This window comes from Taudactylus pleione, unplaced genomic scaffold, assembly GCF_031769625.1.
Source record: "Taudactylus pleione unplaced genomic scaffold, aTauple2 ptg000152l, whole genome shotgun sequence".
Lineage (NCBI taxonomy): Eukaryota > Metazoa > Chordata > Amphibia > Anura > Myobatrachidae > Taudactylus > Taudactylus pleione.
The window spans coordinates 3179913-3200000 of NW_028284554.1; the positions used below are offsets into that span (position 1 = coordinate 3179913).

At 40.1% G+C, this 20088-nt stretch overlaps 1 protein-coding gene across 1 annotated transcript; it reads left to right on the top strand.

Annotated features, from left to right (window-relative positions):
- The first annotated feature begins 16255 nt into the window (after positions 1 to 16255).
- LOC148522193 (bone morphogenetic protein 2-like) lies at positions 16256 to 18997 on the top strand. Its single transcript, XM_088474302.1, has 5 exons — positions 16256 to 16562; positions 16855 to 16997; positions 17343 to 17465; positions 17764 to 17956; positions 18591 to 18997. Exons 1-5 carry the CDS (start codon positions 16256 to 16258, stop codon positions 18995 to 18997), a joined length of 1173 nt encoding a protein of 390 aa, XP_088330428.1.
- Positions 18998 to 20088: the final 1091 nt, after the last annotated feature.

Here is a 20088-nt window from a genome sequence, read left to right on the forward strand (position 1 = left end):
AGAGTGATGAAGTACCAATCAATCACCTCCTGTCACTTTACAGGCTGTGTTTGAAAAATTATAGGCGCTGATTGGTTGGTACTTTGTCACTATCCACTTTATCACTTTGCAAGGCTTAGTACATCTCTCCTTTATGGCTCCCTATATGTGTGGAAATACATTATGTTTGCTTATACTTTTTAGAGCAATATAGAACTATGGGCCTGGTTCAGAGATGGACGAAATGCAAATGTTTGTGCAGTTGAGCGATTCGGTAATATGCGCATGCATCTGAGTCGCACTGTGCATGCGTCATCTTTCATTACCGCTGTTGCTTTCAGTGACGATTTATTTGATTGACAGGTAGGGACTGTTTTTGGGCGGCAACAGGGGGGTGACGACTCAAACACAGGCGTGTCGTGATGGTTTTCGGGGCATATCTGAGCGTGCGACTGTGATCCCATATGCAGTAAAAATGGCTCCATTTCCGTGACCAAAGGGTTACTCAGTAATCCAATAATCGACTGTTCTGTGACCGATGCTGCGTCTATGTTTGCAGTCACTTGGATTTGCGAAGCCACAGGTGGGCATCTCAATACAAATCTAGGCGGCTGTGATATTTGCATATTTTTGCATAGCCACTACGTACAAATTTGCAGCTGTAGCAGCGGCATTAGCATACATCTCTGAATCAGGCCCTTCTTTGCTACCAATACTGCTACATATTGTTCCTGAATTAACTAATTCTTTTTTTTTTCTGCAACTTGTATTCATTTATTAACTTTGCATCATTATCATCACCAGTATAATCAAATTCAGGGAAGTACTTTTAGAGTCCATTTTAAGTTTGCATATAAAGTGGAAATAAATAAAATAAAACAAAATATGGTGAGACAATATTGCTAATCCCACATGCTGAACCTAAACTGCTATATTCATAAATTAATTATATTGCACTCTTGTAACACTACAAGTGCCAGCATGTAGTGTTACAAGACTTGTAACATGAAGTGCTAATAAATTAATATGGCCCTACTAACAAAAATCTAAGTTATTTTGTAATATTTATAATAAATTGCCCCAATTATTAATTCATTAAATAATTGTGCTTCCATAAATATATATGTTTTATTGTTTTGACCCTTTAATTATTAATAATTGCAACTTTATTATGTATGTTGAATATAGCTTCTTACTAGATTGTGGCCATACAGATAGCTCAAACTGCATTTTGATAAATTTTAGAACCTCTGTTGTTTAGCGATTGTTCTCTGTGAACTCACAGCTGGCAAACTCACAGTTTATTAAGGGGCCCATTCATCAACGAGTTTTATCATGCGCAACGAGTTTTAAAACTTTTTGGGTATGATAATGATGTCAAATTTCAGAGGAAAAGAAGGTGGGAAGATAGTGGGGATATCTTAAGCACTAAGTTTTCACTAGTAGTTTGTATTCACTTAATTATCCACAGTAACAATAATAGTTGAACCCAATTATCTAGGTAAAGAATAAATGTAAAAGGTGTGGAGGTGCACTCCTGAGATTAGATATTTGGTAGAACACAAGGAAGAAAAGAAGGCCCTCAAAAAAGAGAGTTTTCTTTTCTACTTTGTGTTCTGTATGATACTGATGCTCAAGGCAATCAGCGCTTAACTGTCAATGTAGTAAAAATATCACCATACGTATGGCTAACACAATTAATACACACTATCCAATGGAATATATATATCTATATATATAGATAGATAGATAGATAGATAGATAGATAGATAGATAGATAGATAGATAGATGGATGGATAGCTAAAAATACACATCTGCCTAAGACTAAACAGTCATCCTACTTACACACTTAATTCTTACTGGAGTTTATTAACTATACAGATAGCAGCCTAGTAGAGATGCAGTATATACCTGTAGGGACATGTACATAGAATGAAGTTAAGCATGTGTGAAGGTGGCTGATCAGTGGATGGGAGCCCTGTTGGGTATTCTTGTGAGGCTAGAATTTTATCTCTACCATTATATAGCTGTATAGTAATTAGTCAATAATAGATATCTGGTTCCTAAACTGAATATTAGTGATTATCCTTTCTTTTTCTCATGAGCAATTTTATTATTATATATATATTATATACTTTATATATAATTTTTATTGTTGTTAGGAACGGCACTTTGTGCCTGCAGTATATTATGTGGATTATGACAGAAGTTTGGTAGATCCCATTTGTGATGTCTAATTAAATTATATTGTATAAAATCTTATGTGTGCCAAATAAACAGGATAAATTGACGATGTAGAATGGTATAATATTTAAGATAATTAATTGCACTTCTTGTAATTAGCTACATACAAATGAACTGACTGCCTAATTGGTATGGATGAGTGATATATATATATATTTTTATTTATTTATTTTAAATTGAAACAAGTTTTTTATCTGCTTCTGAAAAAGTTATACTTCTATAAGGATGTATGTATACTGTGTGAGCAAAGTATAAGATTGTGGCTCTGGATTATTAAACTTGATTTATAGCATTTAGCCCATATGGAGGAAAGTATTTCCCTGTTTGTTTCATCTGAAAGGTTAGCAATGTATCATGGATAACTTTGGTTCATCGCATATGGAGGTACCCGATGAGTTAATGCAGCAGCTGCTACACGGCTACATTGGAAAAACAGGGTTTATAAGGAGCTGCAGGGATGACACCTTTACATAGATTCTGAGGAAGCCGCTGAGTAACTAAAAGAGGCGGAGAAACAAGTTACCGTATATACTTGAGTATAAGTCGACCCGAATATAAGCCGAGGTACCTAATTTTACCACAAAAAACTGGGAAAACTTATTGACTCAAGTATAAGCCTAGGGTGGGAAATGCAGCAGCTACTGGTAGTAATCCCTCCCCTGGTACTGCCCCCAGTAGTAATATTCCCCCTCTGGTAGTGCCCCCAGTAGTAATACCCCCCTGGTAGTGCCCCCAGTAGTAATTCCCCCTGGTACTGCCCCTAGTAGTAATATTCCCCCTCTGGTAGTGCCCCCAGCATTAATACCCCCCTTGGTAGTGCCCCCAGTAGCAATATCCCCCCCTGGTAGTGCCCCCAGTATTAATACCCCCCCTGGTAGGGCCCCCAGTAGTAATCCCCCCCCTGGTAGTGCCCCTAGTAGTAGCCCCCCCAGTAGAGAGAGATGTAATTAAAGTAGAATGCTGGTAGCTGATCATAGTAGTATTGTGGTGTAATAGTTTAACATGGGCAACATCAAGGTGATAATTCTAGTTTGGTGGGGAGGGGGCATAGGAAGTGCAGGAGGGAGCTGGCAGTTGACCTCAGTATAGTTGGATTTAATAGGTGTAACATGGTACAAGTAGGATAATAATCACAGCTGCCAGCACTGCCTCCTGCTGGGTGAGGTGATCCTGGCATGGGGGGGTTGTATATAAGATGCTTCCTCTCAGTGTTATTGGGGGTGCAACAGTGTGACATGGGCACCAAAACTGTAATAATAACAATAATTACAGCTGCCATCAATGCCTGCTGCTTTGCAGGGTGAGGTGGCCCCTAGCATTGGGGGGGGGGGGGAAGAGAGGCAGTCACACACATATACATACAGTCACACACTTCCACACACACATACTGTCACACACACTTATGCACAGTGTCCCCCCTCCCTTTTAGTACCTTACACAGTGCACACTTTCTGCGGTGCTCCTCTCCCTCATACTGCTTGTATCCTGCTACACACAGTGCCATGTAGACCCGCCCCCTGCCGTGTAGCCACGCCCCTCCTGCTCCGACTTCTCCCTCTTCCTCTCACTTTTATTGTTGAAAGATTCTAAGTTGAATAATCAAAGGTTGGTGGGGCCTGATAGAGGGGGCCCTGGAACACTTACCTCCTTTGCTCTGCTCACCCCCCCTCCAACTTAATCCAGCTGCAGTACTGCTCTCCTGTCCTGCTCCCCATCCCTCCCCCGCCTGGTTATCTCTATGCCAGCCCGCAGCGCAGCTCCCATCACAGGTCACACACCACCTGAGCACTACTACTATTACTTACTTGTTTAGGCAGGTGGGAGAAGATGTAACAGCTGCTGTCCCCGCTATAGCAAGAGAGAACTGACGTCTCTCCCTGCACTGACAGTCACACAGGCGGCTCTGCTTGCTGGAGGAGGCGGCCAACGTTACCCACAACCCTGCGGTACAACTGCATGGCCAGGCAGGCATACTGCTAGCGCAAAGGGGAAATAGTCATGTGACTCATGTCCTCTCCCTGTCACATCTGGACCTGCGCATGCGCAGTCCGGGTTTCACACGGAGCTGTGGGGAATGCGGGAGATTCATTCGTTTTGCGGGGCAGCGGGAGGTTTGTCAGAAAATCGGGAGACTCCCGCAAGATGCGGGAGGGTTGGCAAGTATGTAATTATGGCATATGCAAGTTAGATGTCCTAACAAAGAACATCTTGTTATTAATTTTTCTTTTTTTCTGTGCTTTTCCACATATATACTATACTATATTTCTATATATATTTGTATTGGATAGTGTGTACTAATTGTGTGTTAGCCATACGTATGGTGATATTTTTACTGTTTTTATTAATTGTTTTATCTGTTCATTTATTTCTAAATATATATTTTTTTTCTGTTTTTCCTGTTTATTTTGATGCACTTTAATACATTTTTATATTGACTAGCGCCTGTTATATATATATATATATAAACAAAAATGGCAGCTGCTCAATCAATCTAGCAGTACTAATCAGGTGCATGAGGGGTCATACTAAGTAGAAAAGGAGGGGGATTTAACCCCCTATTGTACCTCAGCACACTGAATAATACCTGCAACAATATATGAAGACTATATGGTCATAGAAATTCAGAGATATTAGTTGCATGCATTTGCAAACACATGGGAGGCTGCTGGGCCACGTCACGGCTTCTCTGTTACCAGCAGTCCCTAACACTAAGAGGTTCACGTCTGGGGCGCAGTGCACCCCAAAAAACGTCCAGCCCAGGACCCCCCCAGGGCATCACACGAAAATGGAAAAAGAGTGACAGTGCAGTGCAAAGTATAGCTGTGTGTGAGTAATCATTAAGTGTGGAATGAGAGGTTAAAATATATGTGAAAAAATACATGAATAATAAACAAACATAAAAGGTGATGTGAAAAGCAACTATGTGTATTAAGTGGTGATGCCCTGAGGAGGCCCAGCCAGACCAGTCCCGGGGGCCCTACGCCCAAACGCTCACCCCAAATGTAAAATATCCCAATTATAAGGCCTCATGATAAAGGCACATATATAATTTTGTCAAATGTAAGGCCTCATGATAAAAGCACATACATAAATGCATCCAAATTGAGAGCCAGCTTACCTGGGAGTCACCCCTGGGAACTCCAACTAGCACTACTAGAACCAGCATGCCCTACTAATGCTGGCTCCTTCATGCAACTCAACAAACAAACAAAAATGGCAGCTGCTCAATATAAAGGCTGCTGTCAATTGCATAGAAATATAATTACATCAATTGATCTGTTGTTGCACTCTCTATAGGTTAGCGCCCATATATATTTGATAGGTGTTTGAGCGCCTAACTGTCATCTGTTTCAAATATGACAATTGGGAGCTGACTGGCTGGCACACCATTTATTATATGCAACAAGTTTTAAAACTCGTTGCATATGATAAAACTCATGAGGCCCTAAATCTGAAGACTTGTCTTCTGAACACTGAAAAATTTGTGAGGGCAAGTCGCGTTTGAAAACTGTGTTCTGGTGATTTTCCGGCGATTTTCCTTTTACACATCTGACAGTTTGTAACTTGCAGTCAACTCTGCTTCGGGCCAAACTGTAGTGTTTTTCTTTAAAAAAAAAAATCTAATAATGGGATGAAAGCATTAAGAAATTTCAATTCAAGAGTTGGCCACTAGGTGGCACTGTTCTACTCCATTTTACAGTGAATTTTAGCTTAGCACAGTGGTTCCCAAACTGGATGCCGTGACACCCTGGGGTGGCGTGTTTTTGTGGTTCAAGACCAAATCAAATAATTTATGGTCAATGTGATAGGCAAAACCAGAGCTGGTGGCTGCCAATCATAAAATTTGTGGACAAACAAAAATTGCAACAGTGTCTACCACCACATAACAACCTAAGGATGACATAAAGGCACAATTTACTTACTTTAGTAATGTTTGCAAAATCTCTCAATAAGAAACTTTTGGCCTAGGTGTCCCGTGAAAAAAATGCTGATACTCTGGGGCACTGTGACTAAATAAGTTTGTGAATCACTGCTTTAACAGATAACTCACTGCAATGCAGGACGTAATAATTGTTTTGTACCTGCAACGCAGCTGGCCTCTGCCACCTCTGATGCTGTAGATGATTTGAGACACAAAGGAGGGGGCACGATTGTACATAAACCATATCATAATGATAAATCTTATTACCATGTGTGTGCCGTTTTCCTCCTTCCATCTCTTCATCCAGACACCCACACCTAGAGATGAGGCATATTGGAAAGAAAACATGAAAATGTCTTACACTTTGCTTAGTACATTGAGTGTGGCTCTTTGGGTTAGATACAATGGGATAAATTCATTTACTGTAGGAGTATGTTTGCGAAAGCAAGGTATTTCATGAAACTCGCAGACATTGCCTAAATGTGCCCAAGAAATGCAAAATTACTTAGACATGCCAATTCGCGATACTCGTGGTGAGGTTGCATGTCTTTTCTACAAAAATAAACTTGGGTGAAGTGCATGCAGGGAAACCATCCTGGGCCCCAAAAAGTTTGTCAAATGAGATAGCAGGACCATATAGAAGGCTGTTAGTGGCCATAAGGAAAATACTGAAAGCCCTTATAATGTTTGAAATGCATACATCCCAACATTTTGAAGTTGAAAATTGTGATCCTAAGTGCGCCGAAGGTGCGCGCACGAAAAGGGGGCTTAGCATCAGTCTAGGGGTGTGCCCAGCACTCCCGGAGATGCTGGGCTGCCCCCAGACTCTTTCTGGACTGTGTACAGATGCCATGTATCTACTATGCAGAGCAGTGGTGACAGTGGTCCCTCCATCATGGGACAGTTGGGAGGTATGCAAGTGGTTGATTTTTCCACTTTTTATTAATGCTTGAAAAATGATAGCAAGCAAGTTTTTTCAGCAAATAAAGTCCAGCATTTTGGGGTTCAGAAAAATGTCTGTATAGTAATTTTTCAGTGTTTTTATACAAGTTTGTAAAAAGTTGGAATAAACTTTTTTACCTCCAATCTGTAAGTTCACGAAACCCCCCTCTCATCAGTTCAACACCTCCACATAACTATCCCACATCATTGGACCCAACAATGAGCTTTTAGAGAAATCCACCTGAACACTGACATCTTTATTGCCCAAATTATGATATTTAAACCCCTCCAATGAATGATTATTCATTCTGCACCGTGTCCTGAGATTTTGACTTTAAAATAAAAATTTCCCTACCTTTTCACCTACTCAGTGGGGGGCTCACAAAAAACATGAATTTCCGCTTAAATATCAATGCGAGTTTGGAATTGAATATTAATATATAATATTCGCAATACGAGTACGCAATGTGAGAATGGCTCACAGGACCCAGTTCGCACCTAATCGAATTGACCCCTATAAGTGAGAATGCTGGTAGTGTTGCATGGGATTGTTGTTACAGTTTCAGTACCAGAAATCACAGATATGCTTTAAATGACTGTTCTCCAGCTGAGAAGGGAGCTGCATAAATACCACTCCCATGTATTTAGAGTTTATAATGCTACAGACAATCAGTGATTATAAGCTCTCGATACATAATTGTGCTCCCTTTACACCCAACACCATTATATATTACAATATGTGTACCCATACACCCATATTATGAAATGGACAAGTTAGCACCGAGCTGATATGGAAATTAGACAGTTGAAAGGTTTAATTTGGCAAAATAATCAATATGTGATCTCCAACTCCTACTAGTACATACAGATACAATAAAAAATATGTTTGCATATTCTTGGCTAAGAATTTGGGCAGTGGTTTTTGGTGTAGGGATTGCGTAATGGTGTAGGGATTGCGATTCACACGGGCCCTGAGTTATGGTGGCACTCATCGCACTGTCTTGCCTAGCAGCCATCCATGTTTCTAGTGATTTATTTGGAAAAATAACAATGGCACCACAGTTGCAAAGAAATCACCAGATACATGATGTCATATTTTCAGGGTGGAGGGGGCCTGAATTTTTTCACATGGGCGCCCTCATGTTTTACAATGCTCATGGCTCGTGGGCTTAAATGCGCCCTCACTGGACAATGGGCCATTACCTTGTCATCTGGAATAGAGGCCAGCTCCCTGAAGTCAGAGATGCTATAGACTGAGGGTGGTGAAAAATGCACTGCAGATGATTGCCACCTACGCACAAGAGTAAGGCACTTTTCACTATGCACTTTTTTATTTTCAAGCAGCACTATATTTCTTTTGTCTATGGCAATTTTTTTTGCACCAACATCTCATCCATTCACATCTATAGCACATTTGCATAAGAATTAAATAACCATAAATCATGCTTTAAAAAAAATAAAGATTCTAGTGTTAATTTAAGTTTCAGAACCAACATCTAGCCGTAACCAGTTTGTCTTACTCAATGTTACATTAACATATTTACATCCTTTGGCATTTATACTAAAAATAGTTTAGAAAATGCAAATATCATGTAGGTAATTGAGGCCACATATACAAAGTGACAAATCAATGCGCTTGTGCCATTTACATTAACAATGTCCACTAAAAGATAGTGGCCGGGTATCAAGTCTGGATTGTTTTTTGATCCCGGGGTGGATGCAGCAGAAGAAACAGGAACGGGTTTGTAGTATTGAAATGCAGCAGGTTTAATAGGAGTATTATTATTCATGAAGTGGTAATTAATATATAAACTGGCAGAAAATAAACAAGTCCAAGTGAAGTGAGGCTGAAAACAAATGTCTGGCAGGAAAACAAAGTCCAATTAATGAGGCTGGAAACAGGTGTCAGGCAGAAGAAAACAAAAGTCCTATGGAGATATGACTGAGGAACAGAGGGCCTGATGTAGACCCCGTCGCAAGCGCTGAGTGCTCGCAACCGGGTCGATGGTGGCCCACAGTGCATGCGCACGATGGAGCCAGCTCCGTCGTACGCATGCGCGAGACCCGGCTAGCGACGGGCAATCCGTCACTCCGGGTCTCGCACCAAAGGGGGTGAGCTGTCGATGTTGAGTGACAGCTCGCCCCCCTACCACAAGGGTCTCATCGCAAGCCCGACGGTCGTGATGGTCTTGACCATTGTGACCATAATCCTGGCCGCTCGCTATAGTTGTGGGTGGTCAACCACAGCTATGCGAGCGGCCAAGAGGCCACTCTAAAAAAAAAGAAGCCCGGGCATGATTCAGACTGAGCGGCTCTGAATCAGGCTCAGAGGTCTGAAGTACTGGAGTGAGTTCTGAGTCCGAAGTGCAGGAGGGTTCACAACGGGGGATGAGTAACGGGGTATAGCAGGCTAGATGCGAATATCCAGAAACAGCCTGTGATGGGGACAGAGCAGGAAACGGAGCACTGCTGGAACTGCAATAATCACACTGAGCTAAGGAGTACAGAAAACTCTCACACAGCTTGTGCTGTGTATACGTTGCACTGGCAACTAGAGGGCATGCTGAACACCCTTAAGTACCAATGTTAAGTTGTATGATAGGCTGCTGAGAGTACACACAAGATGCTCAAACCTGATTGGCCCATTCAGGTCACATGCCCAAAACCAAGATGGTGGCAGACAGCAATCCCCAGCATGATAGTGCTGCCAGTCTCACCTGTCACCACATGGCCTGTACACTTCAGACATCCACACGCACCTCGCGCCAACCTCCAGACACCAGCATCCCCACTGGTAGGACCGCGCCAAAGCGCCTGCACAGGCAGATATCACGACTTGCCAGATACAACAACTCTGGTCGTGACATTACCCCCTCCTTTACGAGTGGCCTCCAGACACTTCCCAGGTTTCTCTGGGTTAGAGGAATGGAACTTGCGAATGAGCCTAGGAGTGTGAACATCGTCTGCTTTAATCCAGCATTGTTCTTCTGAGCCATAACCCTTCCAGTCCAGCAGGTACTGTAAATGTCCATATCAAAAGCGGGAGTCCAGGACTTGTTTCACTTCTAATTCTACCCCTATCTCAGTGAGAATTTAGGATGTGAAGGTAGGACTTAGAGGAACGTATCGAGGACAAGAGGTTTTAGTAGGGAAATGTAAAATTAATTAGGAATATTGAGGTAACCAGGGAGTTTTAGTCGGTAAACCACAAGATTAATGACCTCAATGATGGAGAAAGGACAGATGAACCTGGGTACACATTCATGGATGGAACCCAGAGGCGTAGGTTGCGGGTGGAAAGCCAGACCTGATCCCCTGCTCGTATCTTGGGAACAGCTCTACATTTCCTATCTGCCCCTTTCTTATAATGCTGAGAGATCTTGCAGAGGGTTGCATGAACTTGTGTCCACTCTGAGCAAATTTCCGTAAAGTAGAGTCAACTGCAGGAACATCATAGATTGGCAGGTCTTTAAACACAGGACCTCTAGGAGACCATAAACCACATAGAATGGTGACTGATTGGATGAGGAATGATAAGAGGAGTTGTGCGCGAATTCTGCCCAAGGAAGAGAGTCAGACCAGTTATCTTGGGAGGACGACATGTAAATCCTTGAAAAGGTCTCCAGGTCCTGGTTCACCCTCTCTGTGGATCCGTTACTTTGAGGGTGATAGGCTATAGACAAATTTAATTTGACTTGCAGAGTAGAACAGAGAGTTCTCCAAAATTTGGCCATGAACTGTACCCCACAATCTGATACAATTTCAGTTGAAAGTCCATGCAGATGAAATATATGGTGTTACTGTTTGCAAGGGGACACTCAAAATAGCTGCCTTAATGGTATTAGTGCACTTTATCGGAATTCAAAAAAAAAAAAAAATTTGTTTCAGTATGTGACATACTGTGCACGTGATTATATTTAGTCTAAATATTATCACTTGTACGCAACATGATGAAACAAATCATCCCATAAATTAAAAGTCTCATTACTTACCTCCTTGAAGGAGAATCCTTCTGTCTTCTTCTCCTGGTCTGGCTGGCTTGCTGGCACTGCTCCTCATGCGCGGTGGCTCCTCTGACGGCCTCTGTCCACTTCCAGTGGCACAGTGTGAACAAAACAAAAAATAAAACTTTATTAAAGTGGAAGTGGGGGGATCATATAGTCAGGGCCAGGGGCGTAAGTTCATCCCTGTCGCTCGGAGGCAAGTTAGCGTTTCATTGTGCGTCACTGGCCAGCTGAGTAAGCCTCAGCTGATGCAGGCTGGCGGGCTTGTGAGGCCAGGAAGTCTGCATCCAGGGACGCTCACCATGGCCTCGTCCATTAAGGAAAACAGGGCCCCATTTCCAGGAACACAGGTCGTCCTCGCTGCACATACACAGGTTCCTAATAATTGGGATCTGCATGAAAACCCCGATCTGCGTTAAATGCTGAATCAGCCCCTCTGTCATGGTATATTTAAAGAGCAAGATAGTGTAACAATGTCATTATAATAGATTAGATACACCTCCGGAGCTATATATGTATATATATATATATATATATATGTGTGTGTGTAAATACTATCATGCTCTTTAAATTTATCGCTCAAAGGGAATTGGTCAATGTAATATGGAATGCAACCCCCCCCATTCCTCCTTCCTCCCATAGGGATTTCGAGTGCTACTGCCAATGCCAACCGCCGCTGCTGCTGCTCTGCCGGCTCCCGTCTACTCCATACAATGACAGCTGCTGCGTACAGCTCCTCTCTGCACACCCACACTTCTGGCTCCTGAAGCGGGGTTGCGGCTGGCTGGTATGTGACGGTCGCAACTGGCAACCAGTAAAGAGCAGGTGCAGCCGAGCAAAGAGGATGAGCGCCGCTGATGCTAATCAGCACTCCGCTCAGCGGCTCCTCTCCTCTGTTATTACAGCAGTAACAGGGGACAATGGAGAAAGTGCCCTATTAAGGGCAGAGGGTAGTGTGGGTGGTTAAAGTGGATGGGCCCCCAACTTTCAGCAGAGTGTCCGGGCCCGGGACTGCAGTGCCAGCAGTCCCCCCCTGATGGCAGCCCTGGTAACAGGTAAACATTGAACCATGTTACCTGGCAAAAATATTTAGGGATCTATGTATCATATAAACATCTGGTCAATCCACCAAAACAAAGGTCTGTTTTTGGAGGTTTGCTTCATATTTTAGTGTTGAAGCCATTTACCAAGGAAGTGGTGTGGTAGATATCATGTAAATCCCATTTGCCAAGCTTTTTAGAGCTTGGCACTGTTTGCTAACACCATTTTCAGAAGGTGTTAGCATATGGCAGGGTTTCCCAAACTAGGTCCTCAAGGCACCCTAAGGTTCCAGGTTTTAAAGGATATCTATCCATGTTTGTGCAAAGATGGTATAATGAAACTGACTGAGATACAAATGAAGTCACCAGTGCTTAAGCATGTATATCCTTAAAACCCAGACTGTTAGGGTGCCTTGAAAACTGGCCTTTGAGCTACATTACCGGAAATATTTTTGGAAAGGTTTCCTACCTCTCCACTAAGTACCCAGTGCACATGCACAGCCTAGAGGTTCAGCCAGGCCTAACTTGGGACTAAAGTGATGACATTTGTGATCACTTTAATTTGCAGCTGTCTCTGGGACAGGTTCTTTTCAGAATCCATGAGTCCTGGCAAGAGTCTTTTGTGACATTCCCTAGATAAGTTATTTCCTCTTGCTGCAATACACAGCAATAAGAAATTACATTTATCTTGGCAGAACGTCTTAAGTTGGCCCCTGAGCGATATTGCACTTCAAATATTCTTTACGTTACATGTATACTATATTAGTGTAACGCGCCCTGCCCTATTTCTGAAGGGCAGAACGCGCCCTGCCCTCCAGCATGGCGGCCTGCTGAGACAGCCTGCGGGTTCTGCCTTCACCCGCGGGTCGCTGTGTCCCACTGGTGGTCAAGACGGCGGTGCAGCGGTCACAGCCGGTGAATGGACGCCGGGCGCATGCGCCCTGCATCCATTCACAGTGACCGCAGCTCTTGGGGGCTGCCCGGCATGTCCGTTAGTGCCGGGCACGCCCCCAGGAGTGACAAAAAGGGGACGCATCATACAGACATGCCCCCTTTTCTTTGGCCATGCCCCCTTCTCGGGCGCCCTTCAGCGCACAAGTGCCCTAACTCTGGGTCCGGCGCCCTACCTAGAGTGAACATTATTCTATATATCACTCCGCCATCCAGTCTCCTGGAAGGAAGCATTCACCAATATTCAAAAAAAGTTTTTTATTAAATCCACAAGTGTCGTCACAATTATTTATCTATATTCATAATTGTAATCCATAGTCTGCCAAAGCCAGAAAAATTGACGACATTTCAGTCCAGTTATGAACCTTTCTCAAGACTGGCACAAATACGTAAATCGCATATAATGCATAATATAATGTTTCACATTACATCTCAAAAAATAAACAAAAACAACACACAATAAGTTAAAGTGTACAAAATCAACATTGATAAATAGACAAAAATATTGGAAATAGTGACACCGTCTATCAGGCTCTTAACTTTAATCATCATACAATGCATATTATAGTTTCTCTGAGATTGGGTCTATAATATCCTTACCTAGGTGCCCTATGGGGTTGCAAAAGGAATACTACAAGGATTGATTTAAGTGTTTAGATCATAGTCACCAACCCATATAGTCAAACAAATATACACTATTATAAATAAAATGTATCTTATACCAGCAGAAAAAAGCATCAATATGGTACACCCAGATGGTCATATGCAGACATATGCTACCAAACTGAGCGCACCTATGACTGACATACACCACCTGTACTGTTTGCAAAAAGCACTGACACTGCCTGTTACAACGGGGACATCGATGCAAGGGAAAAGATATGGGCTTACCTCATCCAGCGTACGCCATAAGGCACCTAGGTAAGGGTATTATAGACCCCATCTCAGAGAGACTTATAATATGCATTGTATGATGATTAAAGTTAAGAGCCTGATAGACGGTTTCACTATTTCCAATATTTTTGTCTATTTATCAATGTTGATTTTGTACACTTTAACTTATTGTGTGTTGTTTTTGTTTATTTTTTGAGATGTAATGTGAAACATTATATTATGCATTATATGCGATTTACTTATTTGTGCCAGTCTTGAGAAAGGTTCATAATTAGACCGAAACGTCGACAATTTATCTGGCTTTGGCAGACTATGGATTACAATTATAAATATAGATAACCAATTGTGACGATACTTGTGGATTTATTAAAAAAAAATTTTGAATATTTGGTGAGTGCTTCCTTCCAGGAGACTGGATAGCGGAGTGATATGTGTTGAATCAGACATCTGATTTTGGAAAGCATCCCATTGATGAATCCTGGTTTGATGTGAGTGCAGGACACAAATGTATATATATATATATATATATATATATATATTAGTAGTTATATTTGAGAAAAGTAATTTACCATATATCTGCCTCACAATTAATCAAAACATTCTGTAATTTGGTCAAATAAACTCATTCTGTTGAGAACAAAACAATCAAAGGAAAAATGCAACTAAAACATCAAGTGACCGTTAGGGACATATAAATTAGTTTAAATTGATTAACCTTAGCTGCATATGTGATATACCCCTGCTAAAGTCTACATTAGGGAATTTAAAAAAAGATCTCAAAGTAATCATCCACATTATGTAAATACCAGACTAGACCAGACATAAGAAAGAGAAATTGAGAAGTGCTCCAAATTACTGACCAATATTATCTATATAATTCCTGGCTTTGTTTTTCTTTATTCAAAAGCACCAGCAGATTGAAAACCACTACAAAGTGTGAGTTCCAATTGCAAGATCAATCAGATGCAGAAATGGGATGAGATTAAATCACCCATTTGCGTATCTGGTCCAATCGATCCAAATGTATAAAATAAATGATTAATACTTATATTTGCATTTCAAGAGTTCATTTAAAACATGTTTTATCTGGTTGTTAAATAAAGAGAAATACACATATTAACTGTAAAGATTCTACATATGAAAAAAGTAGTATATCAGGCAGGAACTAACAGCACTGTAGTCATATTTATCTTTGTGCCACCAAATTCATTTTAATACTCTGTCAAAGTCATCTTGAAAGTCAGTGAAAAGACCCACTTTCCAATACACGTGTACTTAAATACAAGTAAATATAGCCAGAAATATTTTAGTACCATATAATATTCAAAACAACCCACCTGGTATTTTTTTCTTCATATAAAATCCTGTAAAACCATTAATCCATTTCATCAAAATAGAAATACATTCACACCTTAAATTCACATCATTACCATTAGTAAAGTCAGTACCTACATGCTGTAGCCATCACTTGACTAAGAAAAAGAGAAAGCACTCAACATTACAGATCCATAAGATTTTGTAGTCTGTATCTATGTGTTAGGTGTAAAATATCACATCTATTAATGTAAATAGTACATGGTTTGCTATAGAAGCATCATATTTCCCCATTGGTAATACTCACACCTTTGTCTTTTCACACCTTTCTAATTAATGATTGCAACTAAAATTAAGAGATTTTACTATGTATTTTAAATGGCATAGTAATGTAGCTAATTTGTAGGATATCTCCTTTACGTAAGACTCAGGCCACCTTAGGTGTACCAGCTATTTACTTAACAGGGTTTAATTCATGCAAGTCAATGTTCTTGTGTTTGTCACCATTAATAAATTCATTAGAAGGAAGTTAGTCCCCCACTGTGAGCAAACTTTCTTCATTCAGCCTGTTACAATGGAATAATTTCACATTTAGTCAAGAAAAAATGATAAACAAACCAATCCTCTCCAGGTGTTTAAATCCTTGCTTGTTCTTCCAATACAAGACTTCTGGTTTTCCTTTAAAATAAGGAATGTACACAGGACAACAGCTTCCAGTTTCAAATAAATTGTGTACTGTAGGATAATTGCTAACAGAGCATTGCTAGTCTTGTTTCACACCTTGTTAGCACTGCAATTAGCTTTCTTTACATTTACTGATTGCTGTTTTGCATACTTGACTTAATTCTATCTTGTTTTAGAGCTTAAGGTGCAGCTGTCCTGTAGTATTGTTATAAATTGTGGCACTAGGCACACAGTGGAGCATTCAGCCACAAGGGATCTGAGAGAGTTTCAACCTGGAGAAATGGTCCACATGAAGATGTTGGGTTTTCTATTCATGATTATTTTTTTCCAAGGATGCACGCCAAGACCTACTGAAAACACAGAGAATATTGCTGCGCCTGCAGAAAACCCAGAACAAGTAAGATCAAAGGCCCTCAAAAGGCTTTTAGAAGTTTTTGGCATTGATGACCCACCGCATTCTCTGCATCATGCCAAACAACCACCCCAATACATGATTGACCTATATAACACTGTAGCTGATGCGGATGGTGTCACCAAGGACCCAGATCTTTTGGAGGGGAACACAGTTAGAAGTTTCTTTGACAAAGGTAAGGACTGTTTTGATTCAAATTATAATTCATTGTGCCTTTGTCTTATTTATCATTTACAAAGTAATTATACATTAAATGTTTAATATATGTCCCTCTTACTATGATGTTATAATAATTTAACTTGTCTCTTTTTAATGTAAATTGTATGCATTATGATTATCCTTTATTATGCATAAAACATGGGAGGTCAAACTATTTATCAAAATTATCTTAATACAAGAAGGATGGCCTTAGAAAAGTATAGCATTTTTTATGTAAGCTATTGTCTAATTGCAAAATGAATTCTCAGTTCACAGTGACCAGATGTATTTTTTGTTCAACCTTTCAACTGTGACTAAGAGCGAGAAGATTCTAACAGCTGAGCTGCACCTCTTCAAACTGAAACCGAGACCTACAGAACACGCTTACTTCACGAGACATCACTTCTGCCAGGTGGGGCATGGGAATTGCATATTTGTAGTGTTATATTTCTATTAACTACTTCCTATCTTACACATTACAGGCGTATTAGGTGACCCTTAAAAAATGTCACAGTTGAAATGTATAAAGTTTTTGCAGTTGCTATGATAGATATTTCTTTTATATGTCTTTTTCTATTTTATTTTAGCTGCTGCAAGGATTCAATAAATGCACAAATGACATAACAACATAGTATTATACTGGACTAGCAAACTGTACATTTGGCTTCAATAGGTTGCTTTATGTCTTCAGACGCTAATCATGTGTTTGTTTGGAGTTAAATGACTTTTCTAATTAATTGTATTCTTTGTGCCACAGATAAGTGTGTATCTAGTTACGGATAAAAACAAAATGCAGTTACCACAAGGAAGAAAGCTGCTGTCTTCAAGACTTGTCCCTATCCATTCTTCAGGATGGGAAGTGTTCTCCATTACTCAAGCAGTAAGTCCCAATTTTTTAAAAACATTTTTATTGGAATATTTAATTTCTACTTATAAAATGTGTTTTATTAATTTGGTCATTTGCAGTTTGTACCTTCTCTGCTCAACTACTTTGCTTTTGCCACTGTAAAACTTAATATACAATCATGTTACCAATCTCTAAAGTATTGTGCTAATCACACACCATGTGTACATACACCACTGGCATAAATGATCTTTTTTATAACTGAGGTCATTGCTTTGGTTGGGCATGTAAATCGAATAGTGAAATGAACATTGTTAATATCTTTATCTGACAGGTCCGTGCTTGGAACGATGACAGCAGCAATCAGGGAATTCTTGTGACAGTGAGAAATCTAGCAGGAGGGCAAGCCGACACCAATATTATCCGATTTGCCTCTGGAAAAGACCATCATGAAAGCAAACAACCCATGCTTGTTCTCTTTACTGATGACGGCAGAAGGGGGGTTGTGTCACTGGGCAATCAGCCAGGTAAGATAGTACACAAACATGTATTTCTTCACCAAAACTACAATCTTCTGTTATATCTTCCTGCATAAGAAATGTGTTATTATTTGGGTCAATTGATAACAATAAATTTGTATTTTTACTCTTACTAAAACATATAGAAGAGAGTAAAATTATAATGTATCCCCAACTTAAATTCTAAAAGATATACTGGAAGTGTGGCACTCAGGTTACAATAAATGTCCAAAATACATTTCATTGCTTTAATTAATAAGCACTGTCATCAGTGCTGTGCATTTAGTGTATCCTGAGTGGTGCTCCTCCAGTGTGTCTATGTACCCAGTTTTTGTGAAGGCAACTGGATAAGGAATTACAAAGTCAAATGACTGCTTTGAATTATCTGCATATATATGCACACCCTGATTTGAAAAGACCATCCAGATCTTGAAATGTATTATATTATCTGGAAAGTATGTTGGGAGTGCTGCCTGATCCTTCTTCTGTGGGATGATTGTTGGATATATATATATATATATATATATATTTATATATATATATATATATATACACATACACATATATTCACACATTTTACATAGCTTCATGGGGAGTGTGATACACATTTGCGAATAATATTTTTATATTGCTTTTTATCTAGATGGCCATCAGCTGGCAATACCCAATGAGCCTAATGCCCCGGCCCCAAACAGGACCAGGATGGCGAGAGCACTGCAGGAGGATGGACACCTGCCCTGCCAGAGACATCCCCTTTATGTAGACTTCGAGGAGATAGGCTGGTCCGGATGGATCATCTCCCCAAGAGGATATAATGCTTATCACTGTAAGGGGTCATGTCCTTTCCCCTTGGGACAAAACATGAGGCCCACCAACCATGCTACCGTGCAATCTATAATTAATGCTCTGAAACTCACACAAGGTGTTTACAGTCCATGCTGTGTCCCTGACAAACTTTTCTCTATAAACTTGCTTTATTTTGATGACGATGAAAATGTTGTTTTAAAGCAGTACGATGATATGGTCGCAGGTACTTGTGGATGCCACTGAAGATAAAAATATAATTACTTGGAAATCAGTGAAGCACAGAACAGCTACAAGCTTTAATAGCCCTATGAAAATGCAGGAATACCTATGTATGTTCAGTTGAATGGACATTTGTTTAGAAGCACTAGTGGATAATGGCAACACATCTATAAGGGGTACTGTTGCTAATTAAATTGTTACTATTATTATTATTATTATTATTAATATTATTCATAGGTTTTAGATGAAAGTGACTCAGCTGAGCCTGTATACATTAATTTAATAACAAAACAAATATTTTTTGTGCAAAAACTGTTACAAATCAGGTTAGTCTCTTTGGCTTAGTCTTTTAAACCTACCACAGTAATTAGTTTGACCATGTTTATGTTTGCCTGTCCACTTTGTAAATATTTTACATGATCATGTGATTTACTTTTGTGCCACTTGTTTTATGTTTCTACATGAAGGCTGTTTTTATATTAATTTAACTAATATTCATTCATACTGTTCCTCTAATTGCCACTGTGTGGCCACTGCAGAACCGCTGACCCAGTGTTGAATACATTAACTTGTATCATATGTACATAAATAAAATGGTAATATATAATTGTCAACATATATTTGGTTTACATCATTTGTAAATGTGTAAATAAACAATTTTAAATGTGCTTTATTTAAGCTTTACGAACGTTAATAAAGATTTAAATACAAATGCAGAATAGTAGTTCATTGGAATTATATAAAGTTTTATAATAATTTAGCTTTTTTTGCCAGCCTCAATGTCTGACACTAGCTGCTGTGGAACTACATATCCCAGCAAGACCTGCCACAGATTTGCTTAGAGCATGCTAAAACTATGGCAGGGCATGCTGGAATGTATAGTGCCACAACAGATGGAGTGCACATTATCTCCCGCTGATCTATACCATGGAGCCTTGATGCACATACACGCATGGATGTGAAATATTTTAGCCAGAGTACCAATATCTAGAAAGTTCTAAAAACCAGATAGAGAAAAAAAATATACTGTATATAATTCGCTGATGCTCAGCCATAACCACAAATTCAGAAACACAGAGGGTTTTCTCCTACAGTCACTTGTAGGAGCAACGCTA

Excerpts from the sequence above, each read along its gene's own strand:
- LOC148522193 (XM_088474302.1), top strand. The coding sequence starts at position 16,256 with ATGGTCCACATGAAGATGTTGGGTTTTCTATTCATGATTATTTTTTTC. Across the intron at positions 16,998-17,342 it reads CGAGACATCACTTCTGCCAG|ATAAGTGTGTATCTAGTTAC; the intron begins GTGGGGCATGGG and ends TTTGTGCCACAG. Across the intron at positions 17,466-17,763 it reads TGTTCTCCATTACTCAAGCA|GTCCGTGCTTGGAACGATGA; the intron begins GTAAGTCCCAAT and ends TTTATCTGACAG.